At 42.0% G+C, this 24,139-nt stretch overlaps 1 protein-coding gene across 1 annotated transcript; it reads right to left on the reverse strand.

Annotated features, from left to right (window-relative positions):
• Nucleotides 1-372: 372 nt before the first annotated feature.
• LOC111235609 (ras and Rab interactor 2-like) lies at nt 373-14,708 on the reverse strand. The gene is made up of 12 exons (XM_022764117.1): nt 14,643-14,708; nt 13,861-14,004; nt 13,080-13,194; nt 12,791-12,863; nt 12,294-12,385; nt 11,111-11,292; nt 10,502-10,786; nt 9,173-9,734; nt 4,349-4,657; nt 4,056-4,187; nt 3,296-3,465; nt 373-754 (listed from the first exon to the last, which is right to left on the reverse strand). Exons 1-12 carry the CDS (start codon nt 14,706-14,708, stop codon nt 431-433), a joined length of 2,454 nt encoding a protein of 817 aa, XP_022619838.1. The 3' UTR covers nt 373-430.
• Between the last annotated feature and the right edge of the window lie 9,431 nt (nt 14,709-24,139).

The raw sequence follows: 24,139 nt of genomic DNA on the forward strand, positions 1-24,139 counted from the left end.
TTTGGATTTGAGCGTCCTCACGTTTGAATGATGTAATCCCTTCATGGTATATACTGTGGGTTCATGTTTCACATAACAACCAAATCCATTTATTACACATTTTTCCATGTCACAAATAGTACACTCCTTTACACTAGCAGCCACACTGAGTGGTACATAGTACAACTTTTGGCAACAGTCCCTATGTTGGTCCTGCTCTGCTCTGCATGTTGGTCCATTTAAGGAAGAGTTTACCATTTCAGGTCTGCTCCTGGTCTGGAGAAGGGCTGTAGTTTTTCACAACAAGTCCTGACCCACGACGAGACACAACACACCGCCGGAGAGAAAGAGACAGAACAAGAGAGAGAGAAAGAGAGAAAGCGAGAGCGACCAACCATCTCCTCCTCCTCATCCTCCTCCTCCTCCTCCCTCCTTCCTCTATCCCTCCCACTCACTCCTCACACACCGACTCGCTCAGGTCCACGGCGCCACCTCTGGTGAGCCGCCGCATCTTGCTGAAGTCGTGGTCGGTCCTCAGGTAGGAGAGCGAGGGGCCTCCCTCGCTGTGGCTGGCCAGGTCCTGGGGCTGAGCCTGAGGCGGCAGGGCCCTCATCTCGCCGCCGCTGCGCCAGTACAGGGTGTATTGCTGCGGGTCGGACACTCCGAAGGTGGAGGCACACAGCTGAGCCAGGGCCTGGCTGGTCTCCCCGGCTCTCCACTGCAACGTCCGCACGGCGCTCCTCTCCCCGTCCTGGAACAGTATCCGAACGCACCTCTGGAGGGAGGGAGGGAGGAGGGGAGGAAGGGCGAGAAAAGATAAAAAAGAAAAAAAAATAGTGACTATATACTGTATTCATGCAAAACAGAGGTCAAGAGGCTTATGGAGTGAGGGCAAAAGAGGGGGAGGAGAGAGAGAGATGGAGCCAGAGGAGGAGTGAGAGCTGTGCAAACACACAAGCTGATAATCCACTACAATAAATGAGTCAAAATGATGTTCGTAAAAGAAATTCTCTCTCCAACAAAGCTTCTACTTCCCACACATACAACCAGCAGGTCCAAGAGCTTCACATGAAAAATCATCCTCATGAAATTGCTCTTTTCTCTGCTGCATGTAACAGCTTCATTGACAAACTCCCAGAATTAATCCATTAGAGTAAAGTCCACGTCCAAACTCACACAATATAATCCATTAAGCTCTACCTCGGCGTTGTGGTGAAGTTTTCCCTCTGCACTTTAATCCAAACAGAAACTTTCCCACATTTTCAACAGAGCAAAAAAAAACTAAAAACAAACTAAAAACCACACAACTAACGAGTGTCTCAACAATTGCCACTCTTAAAACACTTACCAGCAATTGTGATGTACCTAAGCTATTATATAATGTCAGATACATCCACCTACAGACGCCCTCACAACTCTCTTTCAAAACACACACACTCACACACACACACACACACACACACACACACACACACACACACACACACTGCACTGAAAACATACTGAACATAATCCTTTTACCAAACATTCAATCTTGAGAAACCAGTGAGAATCCTCTTCTCTGCCCCACACACACACACACACACACACACACACACACACACACACACACACACACCACCCATCCAACTCTACCTGCACACACAACTCTCACACACAGATGCACAAGTAGCCAAATTTACTCAAGAAAAAAAAAGAAAAAAAAAAAGAAAAAAGAAAACACACACCAGCAATTATAATCAACAGGTCGTCCAGCGTCAAAACTTACAGAGTCACTGAGCTCCTCGCTGTCCGTGTGCATATTGTGTTTGCCTGCTTCGATGGGTAGATGCGGCTCAATAAATTTCATGTTATCTGACCGCCCACTTCTTCATAGCACTTGGCTCACTGATCCCCGCCTGTGTCAGTGGAAAATCTGGCTGCCGGGTGAGTTAGATCGGCTATTTGAAGCCAGGAGAGGCACCACGTGACGAGACAGAAACGTTGTGGATGACAATGCCTTTCTTCCATGGCATCTGGTGGACTGTTATACCAATCTGGGGCCGGGAGAGTGATAATAGGAGAGTGTAGGTAAAAGTAAGTGTGTGTGTGTGTGTGTGTGTGTGTGTGTGTGTGTGTTTGTGTGTGTGTGTGTGCATTAGTGCACGCCCCATTGTAAGCCGGCAGCCCCAGATCAGCGGATTACCTCTAAAAATGTCTAAAAACTAATCCCCTCAAATGAATTTGAAATGTGTTGGCACGCAAAGGAGGGAAGCCCGGGCGTGTGGTCTGACTTGTGATGGATGTCCTGATGTTTGACCGAAAATCTTCACCCTCTGCTTGACCTCTAGAAAATTAAAAGTGCTGCCTTCAGCTTCCTAAGCAGCAACAACTGAACCTGAGACCAACCTTGAATGAAACATGGGTCACTGTTGCTTGCTCTAAACATCGTTACAGATGGAGGACAATCAGTATAATCAATGTCACATCTCACCTCTTTGGATGGATTATCTCCTTGTTTTTGCTGCCGTTTGTGTCTTCTGTGCCATTTGAAAGACATTAAATAGGATTTAAACTGTGTTTGAACTTGGAACTGTGAAATGTCGATGATATTTAGAGTCTGTTTGAAACAGAGCAGGAGTTGAGGCCCGGGATATCAGGGCAGATGACTAACAGGTAGGTTGTCAGCTGCACACAAATTCACTAAAGCCAGAAACACGTTAAAAGACTTTTCAAATCTGAGCGAGCTGTGTAAAGACTCGAAATGCACCAAATCAACCAAATCTTTGAAGAATACCGGCCTAACTAGTTACTAACCAGCGAAAACCAGAGCTTCAGATTCAAATTGTCCATCAGAAGGTGAGAGATTTGAATCCTGGACACTATATTATGAATCTTTTATTTTCCTACCTACCAAATCACAGATTGGCCTCTACATTGTGTGGCATCTGCCTAGCTTAGGTTACTTTGAAGGTGGTCCCAGGACCCCAGGATGAGTACTTGTTGCCGAGGTAACAATAAACGGGGATCTAAATATGAGATCTAGATATACGAGACATGAAACCTGCAGTCAATTACAAAACACATATGGTGTTTTCGCTAACGGCAACTCTGACATCAAGAAGTTCAGTTTTGCCGGTAGAGTGTCATTCACATGGTTCATTGGAGAAAATCTCACTTCATAATAAGCAGAGGTTCCTGCTGTCCACACATCAGTCTACACTTCAAACAGGGCGTCTGCGTGTGACACTATACGATACTATACTATACAAACCCACACACAACGCTCCCAGTGTTTCTGTGCTGCACTACTGCAGTCGCAGCATTTGGTATCTACCTGGTTCTGCTGGCTCTCCTTTTGTTTCTGGGCCTCCCGGCTCCGTCTGCAGCTCCACTCCTTCAGCGCCTCCTGGGCCTCCGGTGTCAGGCAGCCTGAGAACGGCTGCTCCCTGTCCAGGCTCTGGATCAGACACAGGCTGGCGTACACACTGGTCAGGTAGTACCCACCTGGGAGCAAAAGAAAAAACTAAATCACTTACACTGAATAACCTTTTAATGATGGACTTAACTGATCAAAACTTCACTACTCTACTCGGCTTCTGGCAGGTTGCTTTGTCGCTTACTCAAGAAATCAATATTTCTTTGTTCACAGTGGACTAAATGACAATGTGTAATACAAAAAGGGTTGCTTGTTGTGAAAATTTGGGTCTGGAATTATAAACAAATTATAAAGCATTCACTCCTTAATTTAAAGCCACTTTAAAATGTAAACATAAGGTTTGTTTGCTCCTCAGTCCTAAGGCTGAACTAAAGTGACACTGAAGTTGAGGAAGTCTTTTTGTTTTTGTCCAGCTGAGGCTTAAGTCACGACATGAGCCTGAATAGAGTTCAAGTCATGTGACTCAAATCCACATCTGTTCATTTACCTGCTGACCTGGCTGTTTATGAAAAACTGTATAAATGCTGGCACTGCTCCACTCATTGCTGTACTCACAGTAATCCTCCCTGTTCCACAGAAGAACAACACAATCTGTCCGATCGATTTAACCACTGAAAAGGACGTTTGGCACGTTTGATTAAACTGATATAGATCGTACCCTCTCCTCCGAGCCAGGAGGGCTCCAGCAGCTCCATCATGTACTCCACCTCTATCAGGATGTGAGGCCGGTTACACTCCACAATCACATAAGACAACGATGGCAGGAAGTCCTCCCAGCTCACTTCCTGTCCTGCAGAGGAAATAACAGTAGGACAGTGTAAGTATTAGATAAGTCTATCATTTTACACTTTTTTGACATTTGTTTTTTCTCTCATCTCTGAGAAATGAGCGTAGTTTTCAAATAAGGACCGCTTTAAAATCCCAGAAAATAACAATGTACTTTGGTCTCACCATGTAAGGACCCCATGGCCTTGTGGACGCACTTGCACACTTGCAGCAGCAGCAGCACTTTGTCGATTGGCGAGTGCGTCCGCTGCATCAGGATCAGCTTCTGCTTCACCCTCTCCACCCCGCGGCTGTCCGGGACACCCGTCCGCACGCCGAGCCGCTCCATGGCGGCGTCCCCTCTCAGACGGAGCAGGTTCCGGGTGAGACACTGGCTGGAGCCGTCGTGATTGTGCAACGCCACCAGGGCTTTTTCAAGGTGGGACTTCAGAGGCCTGAGCACGCAGGAGAACATGGCTCGCTCCAGTGCCAGATCTGGGGGGCAGAGGGAGGCCTTCATTATTTGGGAGACTGAAACTGAACATTTTTTGTACAGTTGAGAGAATTGTTTTATTTATTTGGCTTTTGTTGGTAGAGAAATGTGTCTACATATCTAGAGGCACTGGCAAGAGGCCCAGAAAGGTATGCTGATCATTGCAATGGGAATCATTAGGCCAAATGAAGTGTCAAGTAGAAAGGCTCTGCCAATAGAAATGTTTAAATATATAACAAGGAGGTTTAGCTTGGTGCAGAGCTGAGTTGTTTCTTCTGATTGTCTTACTGATTGCATGGGTGAAAAGACTGTGACTTGCCCTTTTTTACTGAAACAACACAGAATATAATACTGTACATACCCAGGAAAAATAATCAGTACAAACGTCATTTAAAGCTAAATCCATCATCCACACAGGACGGATGCAATTTAAGTCAAAAATGTACCTTTTCACCTTGTCATCTGATTTTACAGGTCCATATTATGCATGATATGACTTCAAATATATGTCCGACAAAATTACACAGCTGTATGATTTCACAACACGAGGAAAGGATATACAAACAAAAACTAAACAGTGCACTTTTATTTAACATACACATTTATAACAAGATGATGTAATCCAGAATCACAAATTCTATCATATCAACTATATCAAAAACTTGAGTCAACATCACACTTTTCACACCAAAAAACTGACCACTGTAACTTACACGAAGGTAGAATTTATTGCAGGGCTGCTGAACCGGATTGCATCAGATTGTGGAGGTGTTAAGGTTTTTTTTGTCGACCTTGTGTAAAATCAACTAAGTGTGCTTTTAAATCAGGGATTATCACAGTGCATATTGTGTGATAAATCCAAATCACTCTTCACTACAGTCGGCACCATAAAAATACCCACTATTTCACACATTTACCCACATGCACGGCCGGATTAACCAGGTTTCTTCATTAGCTTGTTTTGACTGCAGAACTATTTCAGGAATTTAAGAAAATAAACACCGGCAGCACGGGCACAAAGCTAACCTGCTTATCGAGCTGCCAGGCACTTGTGCTCCAGCTACAGACGGGGGTTGCCAGATATGGTCAGTGAGGCATGATGGTGCTAAACCTGGACACCCCACTGTGAAGATGAGCCTCCAGGAGGCTGTGCCCTGCTGTCGTGTGTAACAGTGACAGAACACAGCTGCCCTTGAAACCACAAAGTTTCATTTTGAAAGCAAAACAAATTACACAACACTGAGGGGATGCTAATGCTCACAAGCTAGGTACACAAACAAGGTAGTTAGCTTAAGTAAGTAAATAATGTAGCTATGATTTTCTCCAACCTTTTACATGAGCATTTTAATAGAAATACAAAATAGGGATCCCAGTAACTACAATAATGCTGCTCTCCTCCACGGCAGGTAAAGACAAAACTTCTTGATTCACCACTGCTTCATGTATTTCCTTCCTCTTTTCTTTATGGTCAGTGTTTCAGGAAGTCACTATGGAGACTGCAGCCGAATTTCAACCTCATTTACATAAAGTTAAAGCTGACCTCTAAGTTACTAGATACACATTATCCACTGAAAAAGTAATTACATTACTTCACTAATTACTCAGCAAAAGTAATGTGTTACATTACTCAGCTCCATCAAATGTGCCCTATTTAACACTTATAAGCAACATATACACATTTAACGAATGGTAAATAAACTATAGTGTAGTTGTAAGCTGATATAAGTGGAGGCTGGAAACAGATAATAATAAACACTTAAAATGTCTTTATAAACTATTTATTAAATGTTTTATATTGTATATATTTGCTGAATAAGGAAACAAAACAAAAACACTGCTATTTTTCTTTGCTCTGAAGATACAGGTTTTTTTTTTTTTGGCCTGACAACAGTGATATGTGATACAGAAACTCGTGTACGTGTACAGTACACATGCATGCTCTCACACGTGGAAACACACACCCTCAGTGTTTTCTCCTGCAGCCAGTGGGCAGTCCTGACTATGTGTGTAACAATTCTCCAGTGCACGCTGTTTTCCACTCATCATCAATATCCTCCTCTCCCTCCTCGCCATCCTTATAATCCCCCAACATCTCCCCCCATCTACCTTACTATATCATTCCCCCCTGTGATTAATTTACGCCCTCCATACTCTGTTCCTCCAACTCCCCCTCTGCTCAATCCCAGCATCCCTCTTTCTTTCACAGCTCTGGAGAGTAACAGATTACATGTAATGTGATTACAGCCTTACCAGTTGCTGGCTACTCCTGAAAAAAGATGACTTTTTTCTTTTTTTTTTTTGCTCTTACTCACAGATCTGTAACTGATTACATTTTCAAAGTAACCTGCCTATTTCTATCCCTCCCTCCCACCCTCCCCTGAATCGTGCTGCTCTTCAAGTGAGCGTGGGACTGTGATATCTTTTTATGATAAACGAGGGGGAGAAAAAAAATGCAAATGTCTCCCACCGACGCAAAGCGAGATAAATCAGAATCAGAGCGCAGGAAGGAAGGAAGGGAGGAAGGAAGGCAGCGGCCAACCACTCTCCCCTGAAGCCTCTGCACTGCCAGGCAACCATCCATCATCACACACATTTACACACAAACACACCTGCAAACACACACTCAGCCGCACACAAAGGAGTCCGAAAAAGAAAAACCTACGCACATGGCCGTGTCAAAAGATCTAACTACAATCCCTCCAAAGCAACACCCTGCGATGCCTTTACAATAATGAGAAGAATCACACTGAGTTTGATGGATGTGAGTGCAGGCGCGTCGGGCAGGGCTTTCCTAATGCTGTTTTCTAAATACCAGAGACAATATGAGCTCCAGTGAATGAGGCTCTACCCCCCACGCAAACTACTTTGTGTTGACAGTGCCTTTCACTTGGAGCCTGGAGCCTGGGCAGCCCACCATTTAACAGAAAAGGCTGTCTGTTTCCATAGACCTGCGTCCTCTGGCACCGTGTCTATTGAATCAGTGTTTTCTAATAGTACCGTTTTTTTTCCCACATTTCTCTCTCTCTCTCTCTCTCTCTCTCTCTCTCCTGTGGTCTCCTGCTGCACTCATCGTCTTCTCATTTGATATGATGAACTGTTCGTGCATGCATATGAGAAATTCACCATGTTGAGAAGACTGTGCTGGATTACGTTCTGAGCTCAATCAGCAAAATTCAATTAACTAATTCACTCAGCGAGACTAACTTACTTTGAGTTTCTTTTGCCAATAAAATCAAAAGAGTTTAAAATTGAAATACGCTTTTTATTTTAATTGGGAACACTTCAGAATAGGCATATTTTATAAGGGATTCATTTTGAGTGAAACTAATGGCTGCAATAATGTTAAAAGCCTGTGGATGCATATAAGTGGAAATGCAGGTGTTGTTCAGAGACACTGACAGAGGTCACTGGTCTGCAGAGATGTTGTATGTACTTTTGCAAAGGTATATTATTTATTAATCATTTTTACATCTTTACTGAACCATTCATAAGGACCACTTATGGATTTCCCGGTTGTAAAATCCCGTTGGTTGCTGTATATTGTCTTCAATCGTAACTTTTATCTACTCTAGCTCTGCAGTTAAAGTGAAAGATTTTTATTCCACCTCTTTTCAGTTAATTTAATTCCTCCAGCTGTTCTCTCCCTCTCCATCATAAGAACTCAAACTGTCCGCTGAAAGTTACGCACGAGCAGATTAGGATTGAAACCAAATGAAAACATAATAAGACTCCAGATTTACTCTTCTACTTCTGCTACTAAATGAAAAACAAAAACAGATTCTATGTTACTTTCTGTTGGAGGCTCTCCGTGATGAACAGTGAAAGACTGGAGGCACTGGGCAGCTCCCAGGTGTGATCATTGTTGAGAAGAAACTAGAACAATTCTTTCCACTTTCTTAAACAAATCTAAGTAAATGCTTGAACAAAAACATTTTAAAAAATTGACAATTTTGGCAATATACAGGGATACTGTAGTGTGTGTTTAAAGGGACTTTATAAAAGGAAGTACTTTGTTAAGGGTTTATAAGATGGCTTTATTAATGTTAGTAAATCATTCATTAATACTTCAGTATCAATCAGTAATAAGACATTTACAAACTACTGTATATCTTGCTTTGTCTTTTATCAATCTTACATTAATCAGAAAGATTCCTCCACTGGTCAATTTGAGCTCCTGGAACAGCTGGAACAGCTGTTTTACTACTACTACTACTTGATCCAGAATGAAAATCATTCACTCTAACTGAGGACAAAGATAAACCATTCATAAAATTGGGGACAAGACACACCTGGCAAAGCGATTCTGGTGCAAGTGGCAACCCAAATCTAATTTTTGTTTCGGCATATGAGAGTTAATCATCCCTGTTCTTTGCAATACTATGCAATGGCCTACTGCCATTTGAAAGTCAACAGTCCAAGTTTGTAAGTCATGGTTCAACGTATGGTTCAAATATAATGTGTTCTACTTGTGAGTAATTGTAGTGTACTGACACACTGACAGGTTTCTGTTTGTTTACCTTTCTCGTTCTCTGGCACCAGGGTTTCAATGGGAGGCTCCAGCTCGCCGCTGTCCAGCAGGCAGCACTTTGCCTGGGACAAAAAGAGCCGGAGACCCTGCAGGAGTTGCACAGAGGTCACCCGGGATGAGGAAGAGGACGATGATGACGAAGATGAGGCCAGGGATTTGAGCACCTCTCTCTGCTCCAGCAGGAAGTCTTGAACCATGCCTCCGAAGATGGAGCGCCTGTCTCTGGACAGCTCCTCCACCAGCCGCGTCAGCCGCTTGTCCGGAGCAAAGAAACAGACAAAGGCCTCGCTCATACGGTGCAGCCCGCCGCGGCCTCTGGAGCGCATGAGTGGCGGGCGCTGGTAGATGTGTGTTTGGGTTTGGACCAGGCTCTCTGGATCCGAATCCGAGTCATTGTCCTCGTCCATGCTGCTGAAGGAGCTGCTGCTGTCGAGCTCGGCCAGGGACGGAGCCGGGCGGCGTTCCAGGGCCAGAGCCGCCACCTCAATACCTGGCTCCCCTGCTCCGGCTGACGGCTGGGGCCTTGGAGACTCTTCCACCTTGGCAGATGTCTAGACCAGGAAAGAAGTCATCATTTTATCAGTTTTTATTATCTTTTTTATTTATGACTTTTTCTGGTGTGTACACAAACATCAGCGGATGACTCACACAATGATACAAGACACAAGGGTTACTTAAAAACTTCTTTGTGAATTCTTTGTAAAAGAAGAAGGGGAACTGAGTTTGACTTTGAACTTATTCCTCAGTGTTTGTATGAGCCTGAAGCACCAGATGAGTTGAGAGTACAACATAAGAAACTGCTTAGTTTGAAACACTTAAGGTTTTAAGTTACATTAAAAACATTCATTTGGCTGCCAGATCATTTTCTAAACATCTTAATATTCACAATCCCCCATAGAAAACAAAAGCTCAGATACTACAAAATGTTTAAAACAAATCAAATAATTATTACCAAGCACTGTCCCAAGGCAATGAGACGATGTGCATAATAAATCTGGTACATGTTTTTCACTGTGTTAGCCTGCTGTCCACCCTGAAACACCCACAAGAGCTTTATTCTTCCCTTTTTAAGAGGTCAAAAGAGGTCAAATTATCTATTAATATGCCAAATCACATGACATGACCTTACAGGATTGTAAGGATTGAAAAATATCATATTTTTTCAGCTTCCCTCTCTTGATAAGTGTGTTGTCAGATTTACTTTGCGACTTTGAGTGGGTTTGGAACCACTGTTTCAGAAAATACTCAAAACACTCAGTGTAGGCAAGATCTGAAAGACAAATAAATATTAGATTAGATATTAGTTCAAACGTATTACCTCAGGCACATAGACGGACATCAGGTCCTCTTCCTCTGCAGAACCTGGTGATACAGCGGGAGTTCTCCTCAGGACCCCTGCCCCAGCATGAACTCTCCTCTGTGAGTTAGTGCCGGTCTTCTGCAGCCTCTCTGACCCACCGGGCTGCTCCACTGACGGGGGAGGCGAGTAGGAGCCGACCCCCTCGAGGGACAGATTCATGGAGGACTCGGAGAGCCGGAGCCGAATGCTGCGCTTGAAGCGGTGCCGTTTATTGGAGGCACTGTGGTTTGTGAGTTGTGGCTGCTATAGAAAAGAAAGAGTGGACTAATTTTATCTTTCAAAGGGAATGACGTGAAGTGCAAAGTGAACAGCAGCTATATAAGGAGGATGGCCGTAGAGCACTTGTAATGGATGTAACTTTTATAAAAGTGAACTTTTCACAAACTGAACAAAACCTTTGTGACTTTTTGACAAATTCTAAAACACATTTTCAACAGGTTTGTTGATCTTTCTCCATCAACCGTTATAAAGGAACATAGACGTTTTTAATTAAGGTAAAAAAGTATGAAACTCTCCTTGAAGGGAGAGACAAAAAGCACAGATAATCACACAACCTTCATCACTAACCTTGCTAACCTCCAGCTGCAGGAAGAGCGGGTTGATGAAGCAGAGTTTGCCTTGTCTGCCTCGGGTCAGCAGGGTACACCGGTCCTGGGTCACCGCTGTCTGGGCCTGGCTGCCACTGGTTGATGCACACAGGTCCACTGGTCCATTTTGGATGTCTGAGGCACTCGGCGAGCTCCAGAAGTCTGGTGCAAAATACAGGAAGACAAAGAGAAGAAGATACAAAGGATTTTCAATGAAAGATTCATTAGTACAATGGATATTAACTCACCAAATCCAAATCAGAAGATTACAATGTAGAATGCAGCAAACAGGCTTAAGATAGAGGTTTACAAAGAGCTTTAAATTAATGTGATAATTAATCATTTATGTTAAAATGCAGCCCATTAATGCAGCACATTTTCCTTTTTTGGTTGCTAAGAAATATAAACATTTTTTCTCCTGTGAGCTGACTAGAGCAGACTGACTTTGCAGAACCATGGTGAGAAAGAGTCTGGTTATGCTTGAGGTGCAGTCAGTGAGACACATCCTGCATCTTACTTGTGTCAGTTTTAGCCATCATGAAGTCACACCTCGCTCTGTGCCACCACTCTGCAGGTCCTACATGTTACCATGTTAAAATAGATACAACCTGGCAGTTACTTATTTAGTTGCTTATTAGTATATTTTTAGATTTGCAAGATGTTACTTTTGTTTTCCCTTAGCGATCCTGTCCTTAAAATATGTTTTTAAATTCCTAAAGCTCATCTGGTGAAGAGGCTATTACAGAGGGACTTCAAGCTAATCTTATGTACCAAATGAAGGTATAAAACCTTTGGCAATAATTTTTACATGCTAACATTTTTACTCTCTTCTTGCTTGTGTTTTTCTTTTCTTTTTTATTTAGGGACTTGAGCAATATGAAAAGTAGCATAAAGAAGTAGCCATGCTAACAGCTCTGGGAGGTACAGCAGTGCTTTGAGCTAAATGCTAATGTCAACATGCTAACCTGCTCACAGTAACACTGCTAACACACTGATGTTGAAAAGCTCTAATGTTTACTGTGTTCACCATCTTAGTTTAGTGTGTTAGCATGCTAACATTTGCTAATTAGCACTAAACACAAAGTGTGCAGCTAAAAATACCTGAGAAAAGTATCTGTTATTATTTAGGGCAAGTGACACAGTCAAGTATGCAGTGACTGTACCTTGTCCCATGTGAGAAATGGCCTCCAGCTGCCGGTGAGTTGTAGCTTTAGCAATGGCCTCTGGTAGCTCCAGTGGGAAAGGCAGCACATCTCTGCAGACAAGAAAAAAAAAAATCAACAATCGAATAAATTAAACCAATTGTACACAAGGGCTGAATGACATCAGGTACACTAAATAGCCAAAAGTATATGGACACCAGAACATTACACATATGTAATTGATGAACATGGCTTGGCATTAATCTGTTGCTGTAACAGCCTCCAAACTTTCCACTGGATTTCCAAACTTGGCTGCAGGAGTTTGCACCCAATCGGCCACAAGAGCATTAGCGAGGTCCAACACTGATGCTGGATGACAAGGCCTTTGTGCACATGGGCACTGTCATGTTGAAACAGAAATATGGGCCTGACACACACTGTTTCCACACACTAGTGTTTATAATATCTATATTAAGATTTCACTTCATTTTAATGTTTCAGTGAATATTATACATTACCTGCTGATACAGTAGAAGGCCACCAGTCGACACAAGTCAGGGAAGCTGAGTGCTGAGCTCTCCAAGGCAAATGCTGGTTATAGAACAGACACAGTTTGATTGACAGCTGAGGAGGCAGTGGGAAACTTGTTCAAATTTACCAGGAAGAATAAATTTCCGACCCACATCACTTCAAACAGTAAGTGTATGAACTGCGCTGCACCCCGTGAAGCACAGAAATGTAGCATTATGTGTATTTATGTAGCTACAGCTGGCTAATACACGCCAGTCCAGCTTGTTTTATACTCACTGGAGTCCTCCTCACAGATGAAGCACTCCTTAACAGAGGAGGCACTTGTGTCGGCTGCTGCTCTGAAACACAGCACCTTCCTCTGGCTGGAGCTGCATTTACGCACCAAAAAGGTCTGGAAGCACCAGAGGTACAGGGATGTTATTGTCTTTTTTCAGGGGAAGACACAGTTGGCGCAAATAGCAATGTGAAGTGCATCCACTTTAATGAAATATTTCGGTGTATAAAGGCTGCTATTAGCACAGGAGTGTTCTGTTTGTGCGTGGTTTATTCAGACAAGATATGGTGTTAATTATAGAGCTTTAAATGTCTCGCTAAGTGGATTTTGTAATGAGTTTTTATGTTAAGCTCAGGTAATTGCCTCCTAGCTTCAACTCTGTACGAAACACACAAACATGAACGTGGTATCAGTCTTTTTATCTCACGTTTATGAAGCAAAAAAGCATTTTTTCCAAAAAAGTCTCTTTAGCCATGCAAGATAAAGGACAACCCTAACCCATTCAATACAACATTTGAACAAAATAATTGTTGTTTCATCTTTGTTAAAACAACAAGATACCAGTGTTTTAAATGGAATAATCAGTTCATAAAATGTTGAACTATTCCTTTTTTTTTAGCTTCAGTCAAAATGATAAAAAGTAAAATCTTATTGCATAAATCTTACATCTTAAATAATATGTCAGCTAAGTCCCACAGTTTTAGACTGATAAGATGATAATGTTTCCCTTGTAGAAACAGGCCCAACATGTATTAATGCTGACTATGATTGATCGGTGCTCACCCCAACAGGCTCTCTGAGCAGGATGTAGAGGGCAGTGTCTTGGTTGAGCGACAGCTGCAGCCACACAGGGTGTGTGAGCAGCAGACGATCCAGGACGCTGAAGGCCCGCGGAGAGCCTCGCTGGGTACTGCCCACCTCCTGCATCTGAAACACAGGTTTGATTGTACAAAAACTTATTTATCATAGCTTCTGGTCAGATTTAATGTCATTTTTTTCCCCAGTTCAGAAAAGCGTATCATCTGTCTCATATAACAAAACAAAAACAGTGTTTGTTTTTCTTTTTGATACGTCATAGATTTACTAGATAGATAAGGAGGAGAGATGAGAGGAAGTCAGGGAGAGAAAGAAGCAGCAAAGGTTCCTGGCCAGATTTGAAACAGGGAAGTTGTGGTTCATGTTTGACATAATAACTTTCCAGCAACTGAAAGTGGTTGTAACTAAGTCATCCTTCACCAAACTTTGAATCAAAAATCCGAAAGCAGCTTTAAATCCTTCTGTTCGCTCTATAATCACTCAAAGTGTTGTTGAGTGCAGCTGTGCGTGGCTCTGAATGTGGTACACCACTCCTCCTTCTGTTTTCTCTGTAACAACCAAAAAACTCAACATATTTCTACAGAGTTTATTTATTTGAAGTTACACTTTCTGCATAAATGCATCTAGCTAACAACCTGTGTGTTTCCTTATTTCTGGCTCTCTCATGTTAACATTCAATCACAGGCTTACTTTCTCTCTCTCTCTCTCTCTCTCTCTCTTTCAGATTGGCTTGCTGCTGGATGTCACACTGTGTGGGCTGCCGGCGAACGCTTGCGAGCGTAGCAGCAGATGGTTGCCATGGAAACCCCTATCATCCCCACGTCCTACCAGGCATTCCCACTCAGTGAAACACCCTCTCTCTCTCTGACAAGTTGGAGTTGCGCGTGCACGCACAAACACAACAACACACACACATTTGAACACACATTTATACAGTATGTCCACACAAACATGCACACGCACGCACAAACACAACAACACACACACATTTGAACACACAATTATACAGTATGTCCACACAAACATGCACACACACACACACACACACACACACTATGTTAAAGGTGTGACAGGTTTTCCGGGGTGCAGAGGTCTTTTTTTCTTGTGAAGTGTTTCCATTAATAATCTGTACTTTTTTTGTCACTTCCTCCCTCACATCAGAGCACTAAAGTTAATTTCTAAGCAATGATGCCTCAACCTGTCAGTGGTATAAGAGGAAGCATCATGAATATTGCTTTCATTCAAAAACACATTCAAATTTTCCACATTTTCCATCACCTTCTGTCACCTTTTACGTAAGTCTCCCCACCTGTTGGGGGAAACCAGTTATCCATGTGTCAATCTGTGCTCTGTAGGACCATTAACAGTAGACGGTAAATAGCATTAGAGGTCTGAAGAATCAAGCACAAGAGATGTCAATCAAAAGAGGGGATCAGTGTTATGTAATCGCCACAGGTTCGTGCCGACAGCTGCAAGACTTCAGCAAACAACTGTGGAAGAATTTCCTGATCTTGTTTGGAAATGAGAAGTATTGACAGTTTTCTAAACCCCTTCCTAAAAGTGCTCTAACGTGAGCTGCAAATGTTAGCAACCTAGCTTTACTTCTTCTTTAATTAGCTAACTATATTACCTTGTGAGATTACAGATTACAGGGAGCACAGCCATACTAGTACCAGAGTTTAGAGGAACATTGTTGGCTCTGTTCTGCTCTTTATTTACACTGATTGTTCCTCAAATCCCTTTCTCTTGTACAAGTGAAACATGCTGCGAAGCTTAAATCTGATCTCTGTGCTGCTTGTCCAAGAAAGTTTTTCTGTAATAAGCATCTAAACCTTTAATAATTTAAGTTTTTCTTTTGAATACAGCACTATAATACTAGGGCTAAAAAGTGCTAAACATAATACTGAAACTGTATGTGCCATGTGTGAATGGAAAGCTTGACCGGCATAGCAACAGTAACTAAGAGGGGTGGGGCTTGTCTAACAGTCAACTGCAAATAAATAAAGCGGAAACTGCTTCATCTGTCAAATGCACACTTCAGGTATTCCTAACGTCACAACATACTCCCTTCACACGAGCACTACAAGTCAACATCATCTTCAAATGAGCAGTTCAATACTTCTGATTTCAAGGTGTGCTTATAAAGAAAAAATAAATAATAAGTGTATGAGTGTGTGTGACTCTGAGTGGGCCCGCAGAGTCACCTCTTTGTATATCTGGAGCCAGCCACCACGCAGATCCACAACCCGAAGACCCAACACACAACCACACAAGGCTAAAAGACGAGCAGAGAGAGAGAGAGAGAGAGAGAGAGAGAGAGAGAGAGAGAGAGAGAGAGAGAGAGAGAGAAAACAAAACAGAGAGCAAGACCCAAGTGTTTCGCTAGCCATTTCCAGGTCCGCCTTATATAAAATGCAATGCTGCCCACACACACACACACACACACACATGCGCGCGCACGCACGCACACACAGACTTATGTAATTCCCTCAGAGAAAGAGAGACGCACAGAGAGGGAGAAACAGAGGAGATAAGATAAAAGATAAAATGATGAAAAGAGAGGAGAAAAGCCGGGACTGAAAATTAAAGCTGGGTTAAGGAAATCACAACGTCAGTGGGCCTGCAGCTGCTCAGCGGTTCCAGCTGGCAGACTAGAAATGTAATAAGCAGAAGGAGACGTACACTGTATATCTAACAAGGTGTTTCTGCACCTGCAGGCAGCAGCAGCAGCAGCAGCAGCAGCCGGGAACCCAGCGGGAGAGACCAGAAAATCTGATGCTGCTGAACGCACTGAGCACTTAACAAGAAGCAGATGAAGAGACAGTTAGGGCAAGACTTGTCAGAAGTTGGGTGGAGGGAGGAGGCGGAGGAGATGGAGTGCTGAGCCCAGAAGTGGGAATCTGTGGGGAGTTGTAGAGAGGAGTGGAGTTTTAGAAAACTAAATTACACCCCCCCCCCTTCTCTGGGAGAGAGGATCAGTCGAGGGGCGAACGGAGCCGTATATATGAAACTGAAATAAGCGTTTACAATGGCAAAAATCAACAGGTCGTTAATGAATATTCTTGGAAAGGGAACATCAGATTTTATTTTGCAAATATTGACTTAATGACTTAAAGAAAAAAAACCTGTGTAGTTTACACCTTCTTGCAGAGAAATTTGGCCAAAGATCTGCTGCATCACTGGACAGAAGGACGGACTGACCGACATGCTGGCTGAGGGAGTGATGACAGAGTGATGCAGTGACTCAAACACTTACAAAAGACCATTTCTTAACTGAAAAACACACATAGGTATCAGCCCTGAATACTCCATTCCGTTTTTTTTAGACACTGAAGGCACTGGTACAAATAATTGATTTAGGATAACATCCCCACCTGTCACTCATCAGACCACAGCTTCATGTATCTGCCAGTGAGATAACTGCGCAATTTGGTTAGATAAAACTCGAAATGAAAAGAACACTTTCAGGGCTGGAGATGAGGAAGAAGTTACTTCACCCGGGCTGTAGAGTGAATAAAAAGATGACAACACCTAAGATTTTTTACATTTTTAGAGAGCAGTGTAGGATGAGAGAGATCAGTTGCTCATGGAGAAGCTCAGCTTGATGCAGATGGACAACGTCATAGTGTCCAGATTTGCAGGATTCAGTTTGTCCGCCTCCAGACAAGTGCCCTGACAGGCTGCGGAGAAAGCACAGTGGCGCCCCCCAATGGGATCGGTGGGTTCAACCTTTTTTCTTTCAAAAACTCCCAACACTCCAGATGTTGGCCGATCACAGCTTCGCCACGTTACGCATCACTGAGGCAGATGGAGAGGAGAACAGGAGTCTGGTGAAGAGTTTCGTCAGCAGCTGCCACTGCAACTAGCTGCAGCTCAGAGCAGGAAACCAGCATGAACCATGCAGAGTGAGGTGATGAGTGAGGGAGAGTTGCAAAGTGAATGGAGACGAAAAGTCAGTCTTAAAAGACCTTCATTCAAAGGACACTGCTCTGACAATGAAGTGTAATTTGTGTCCCATTAAGGTGGTTTATCACACAGAGTTAACAACCAACAACTGTAGTTTCCATTTATTTCAATGGGGTAAAATCAGTTTGTGGAAATGTGAAACTCAAAGAAAACATTTTTCACACACTGTTCATACTGTGGCGGTGCAGTGGCGTTGTGAGATGTTATGGCTTTCTCCAAAACTATCCATGTTCCAACTGTTGAAAATTTCAATTTATTATAGTTTGAATTTTTTATTTGATTTTCATATGTAACTAAAGAAACTAATGCAGGCAATGCATACCTGAAAGGTATATTTTTTTTTAAAAACAAGGAATTATCTGGTAAATGTTTCAAGATTTAAGTTAAATAATGTAAATGGAAATGGTTCTGTAAAGGAGGAATTCACTGTGGGATCAATCAGCCTGTAAAGTTCAATCAATTCCAGGAGATGTTTGTGATAATTTTGCTTTTTTTATTCATATATTCACTTTGCCTCAACCTGCCTCTCCACCAGGAAATGATTCCCTACATCTCCCACATCAGTTTCATCCAGAGAAAACACATGAACTTGTATTCAGCTGAGTTTTATGTGTAGGTGGATATGGCCATAATGATAGAGATAGTAAAAGCAAAAGAGCGCAGGTTTCCAATGAAGAAAAACTGCCCTTTACACTCCGCACAACACGTCTTCTAGCTGCAGAGCAGAGATTAGTATCTCTGTCTGCTCTGAAGACAATTACAGATCCTTTGTCCAAAAATAATAAGATCAGAAATGCTGCTGATGTTTGTGGTTCATGTATTCTCCTAAACTCAATTTTAGCTGCAGTGGAAATACCTTGGTGACAAATCATCCGTGCTGTACGTAACATCATCCACTGGAAAAAGAGAAACAACACAAAACATAACAAAATAAGTGCAGAGACAGTCGCAGAGACTCCTGAGACAGCAGCAGAGGGAGGATGAGGAGGAAACCTTCCTCATCCTTGACAACATTTGCCGCCCCCTCCACGCACAGCTGATGCTGCTACGGACCACCTCCAGCCGCTGCCTCAGCATCCAAGCCTCGTCTCAACTCTATGGATACATTTTTTTTTTTTTTTGTAACCTTCAGCCAATAAACGTGATGATAGTGATGCTGAAAACAGATAGCGATGTTGTGAACTTTGCCACGTTGTCACATCCTACGTATGGTATTTCCATCTGGAGATTTTGATAAGCAGGCAGCCAGTGAAGCACATATTCAGTCACTGTTAAGTCACAGTTGTTTTTCTTAATTCTCTTATTTGTTATATATTTTGATATTCTTTTATGCTTTGGTTCTCTTCTGTTGCTTAACATGCATATTCTGAACTAACTCATTTCACAGCTCTTGCACATCCACATGATCATATAGTGTCAAAATTGTAATTTCTGCATGTTTACAGAACTATCTACTCCAGACAAATCGACAATCTTTCCTTATTTCCACCAGATTCTACTTTACTGTCGGTCTATAATTCCCTATTTCTGCATCAAACTGCTGACTTAAACTTAATGTAACTTATTCGCACAATTGCATTGAAGGAAGTGACTCATATTCAGTCAAACTGTCAAAACCCAAAACATTTTAAATCTAAAAAGTCACAGAAACAGGAATATCACCTCCTGTTATGACAGAGAGAAACAGGAGAAGCCAGCCCCAAACTTTACTAAAACTTTAACAGTCCAGTCACAAAATAAAGTGTCCATGTGCACCGTCAGCACTGGAGTCTGCAACTTTCTCCCTCTGCAGTGGCGACAGGAAACTGAAATGATTTTCAAACTGGGTTGCTGCAGGAACTTGGTGTTTGTTCAGATTAGCGACTGAAAAAAACTTGAGTTTATGCTCATGAGTTTTCATCCACGACAGCTGCACCTCAACAAGATCAACGCTTCTCAGTAGAGGGCATGAGAGTCTCCAACTACATTAACAACTCTGCACTATAAAGAGCCAAAGTCCTGTCCCCTCTCCTATTACTAACCTCTGCTCCACAACTCCAACCGTGTTTACAAATTCTTTCAATTCATGTGACCTGATAATGTAATGGCTTTTGGCATTCTAATATGTAGCTCTGTGTTGACAATGATCCATAATGGCTCCCTTCAAACGCTGCAGGATAATTGCAGATGCCAGTGTAAAATTTGGCACCTGTTGGCGGCACTGCTGGGGGACGGCAGTGAGTTGGAAAATAATGATCAAACCACGGATTTTAAAACCTGTTTTGCAGCTGGATGACTGTAATTAATTTGCTGTTTCCCTGGGCACCTCGTGGCCATGCCAATACTCAAGAAAGTTAATGCACTCAGCCAAAAAATATTAACAAAACCAGTACCTATAAACTACAGAATGTTGTTGGTTTTTTGTGCAAATTAAACAAGATATAAAGATATGTTAAAAACTGAGACATGGTGATTTTTTTCACCTTTAAACAGAGGCTAGCTGTTTGCCTCCGTTTCCAGTATTTAAGATATGCTAAGCTAACCGTCTCCAGGTCACAGCCTCATATTTAATGGACAGTATATTTCCCAAAATGTCAACGGTTGTGGAAAGCTAAATAAATGCATCTCTGCTGCTGTACAGAATAGTAAAATATCTTGTCATTTTAAAAGAGCTATTGGTAAGTTTGCTATTGCTACATAGCTAACGTTAGCATTAACAGCTCTCTAGTCAAAAAGAAACGTTGCGAGTTCAAAATCAAACTTAATTTCTTTACTTTTATTTATAAACTAAACAATGGCTGAAGCTCTTGTCAAGCAACAATCACCACCACATAAGACAAGACAACAAATACTTTGTTAGCATTGTGTTAGCATTAAATAACTACAGTTCCAATGAGACTTTGACACCACACCAAAAGGTAAGACTCATGGGATATGTAGTTGTTGAATGCTAACAATTTTTTTTTGTTGTTTTTCAATCTTGATTAATTATCTTTTCTTTCAGTTTTGTTGCCATGGGGAGGTTGCTATAGCAGTATACAGGTAAGAAATGAGCAGAAGCTTACACCTAACATCTTACCTTGAACTCTTGGGGAAAAAGAGAAATAAGAGTAAGTCTTAAAATGCTGAAAATAACTATGAGGGGGCAGCGCTTCAGCTCTCTACACAATTACATACCAGATTCAACCTTCTGATGTAAATTTTTCTAACATAACAAAGACGCAAAATAATAGTTGACCACGCATTAATGAGCAATGATTGTTCCCTGCGCAAACAAACTTACCACTATCACAAGTCAACAACAGCTGTTTACTCATTATTCATCTCTATTCATCGTGTTTGACGCCAACCACCAGCATCAGTCAGTAAAATCTCTCATTTGCACAAGAGTGACCATGACGGTGGCTAAGTATAGCCAGCAGCCCATCACCGCATGCGTAGGATGACTAATGGAACAACATAATTGCAGTGGGCTATAAGTATCCACAGGGGGCAACAGTGGGCACAGGGACCTGTGCACTGATGACAGGTGTCCGTTTTGATGCCTGTTGCAAGAGCGTCGTAGCAATGGCACTCGGGCCAGTGACAAGGAAGTGAGAGATGTGTGTTAAAATGTGTGTGTGTGTGTGTGTGTGTGTGTGTGTGTGTATGTGTGTGTGTGTGTGTGTGTGTGTGTGTGTGTGTGTGTGTGTGTGTGTGTGTGTGATGAAGTTGTACAAAGGCATTAGTATGAGTCAGAAGCAACACTTGGGCTGTAGGAGAGAAGAAGGACTGTTAGCATAACTGTGAATATTCATAATTTTAGAAGCGTATCGGTTAACTGCTGCAGTGATTCAGAGGGGGCATTATCACAAATAGTTCTGTCAGACCAGTGCTGTGTGTGTGTGTGTGTGTGTGTGTGTGTGTGTGTGTGCGTGCGCATGCATGTGTATGTGTGTGTAAAAGGGAGAGAGAAGCTATAGACTATCCATCATAATGTCATAAAATCTTTAAACTGTCTCATATTTCTCCAGGAATGGTCCGCAGTGTCTTTCCTGATTCTTCTCTACAGTCTGACACTTAACTGAATTAAACCAACACTGAATCGACGCTTTGAGGAAAAACTACTTTAACTCTGTAACACACATAAATCACTCACAGAATATCCCTTTTTTGTAAAAAGTTCCCATCCTTATATCTACACTGAAGTTCCCATTTTTACATTTCTCTTCTCTCTATATTTCCTTTTGATATGGAATTTAGCTCAAGTACAAAGTAGCACAAGTAAACTGCAAGTACTTCTACATTGTACTTAAGTACACCACTTGCGTAAATGTACTTAGTTGCATCCCACCACTGCAGTTAATTTATGTCTTGCACATATTTTATTAAAACAGAAAAGGACATAATTTATGGTCATAATTGCTGGGATAAATTATAAATACTAAAAAATGCTTTTAAGTGATAGTTAAGGTTTTAAAGGTCCCACAAATCTGCACAGGTGTCTTCACTTATTCTGGCTCATTATGTGCTCGGCTTGAAGCTGGGTGGAGCTACACTTTTCAAACTCTACCAGTGTCCCACCCTGAAAGCCACAATATAAACTAACAGGAGGAACTGTCAATCAAGTGCAGTTTGTTCACACCTGCAGAGTCAAGTGCAAACACCTGTGGAGTACGAGTATGTAGAGGCGTGAGCCAAGAGCTGGTGTACTGAATGTTTCCGTTTGTGAGTGATGGAAGTTTTAATTGATGTTTAGAGAATATTTTTGGCTAAATGAGTCTTTCTCTCTGGAAAGGCTGCAGTTGGCTTGCAGTGCCAAATCCGGCCATCTGAACAGGTCACCCAATCCACCGTTGAGTTTTGAAATCTAATATTTCTCATAATAAGTGAAGGAAAACTTGCCAGAATATCAAAACAGTTCCAATCTATTCACTTTGTCTCCTGCTTTTCCCAAGATGGTGTCACTTGTTGCTGCCGCTTCCCAAAACAAAAAGAAACTGTCAGATATTTCACACTTGTTTTGAGCTGCAACATTTACATTTAACACACAGAAATGTAAATATTTCTTTGGACAGTCTGTAATCCAAAACCCTGATATTTGTGGGAGAACAATAGGATTCATGCACTTAAAAAGGTTCTGAACGTCACATATTCTGCCTTTTCTGATCTTTTTTGACCTCCATGTGATTCACAGTGTGACTAATGACAGATGGGCATGAGAAGCACTTCATACAAAATGTTATTTTTGTAAAGCACTGTTAGGTAATGTCAGAGGTTTTCGATAAGTGAGTGTGAATAATACCTCTAAAACACTGAGTGCCTTTTTAAGTTTGGGTTGGGGATGTTTTGAGCAGATATTTTACACAGGTTTTTAGCAGATATTTGTTCATTTCCAGTTTAACAGCCTTTCCAGAACTGGTTTAATAACTTTGGAGTCAGAGGTTTGGTTCCTCTCGATCAGATCACGTAACTTAAAAACTAAAAGAAAAGCTAAAACACATTAAGATAACACACATTACAGTGAGTTTACAGAAACTATTTCACATTTTGGGATGTTAAAAATGTTGTTTTGCCTTAAAACTTTGGACGTTTTCTGCATCTTTCTAAACTCCCAACTTTAACTTTCACTTACTTTCACTTTAATTAATTTTCCAGCCCTCTAAAGGCTTTCTACTCCCTCATGTGAACGTTCTGAGTGTCGTCTGGACAATGACAAAGAGGGACCACTTTCATCCTCCATTTACAGATTGTGTTAGAGTGACCACAAGAGGACAAAAGCCTGCATTAATACTGCGCTCTCTGAAACAGCCAGAGGAGAATATCTGAGTCTAATGACAGTCACGACAAAGCTCAGGTGTGTCGGGTTAAATCCAATCATGTGTGTTTTTTGACTCTGAGCAATCATGTGACACATTCAGGAAGTTTGTACTGACACCAAATCAATAAAAACAAGCCGCCATAAAACAAAAGTTTAACCGTAGGTGGAATTTGACTGTAACAACACACCGCCTTGTTTCGTTATCTACCTATAGCGATGACATCATGTCTTATCTAATGCAGAAGCACAGCGGGATGTATTGTTTTTTCCTGTGTTATGAGCTCTTTAACGGCAGGGTCTGTGTATGTGGAAGCAATTTTAAGGAACTAAAAGAAACTGTATCTTTCAATGCTTCATATCGGTACAAAAACCAAACTGTCTGAATGTGACCTTGAATTCTTAGGGACGTCCAATGAGGGAAGTTCGCCATCGTTTGCATGGGCGCCCTGTGTACACGGGACAGTAAAGGCTATGAATAAAGGATAAGGAAAAAATTTAATA

This window comes from Seriola dumerili, unplaced genomic scaffold (assembly GCF_002260705.1).
Source record: "Seriola dumerili isolate Sdu_G_001 unplaced genomic scaffold, Sdu_1.0 BDQW01000531.1, whole genome shotgun sequence".
NCBI lineage: Eukaryota > Metazoa > Chordata > Actinopteri > Carangiformes > Carangidae > Seriola > Seriola dumerili.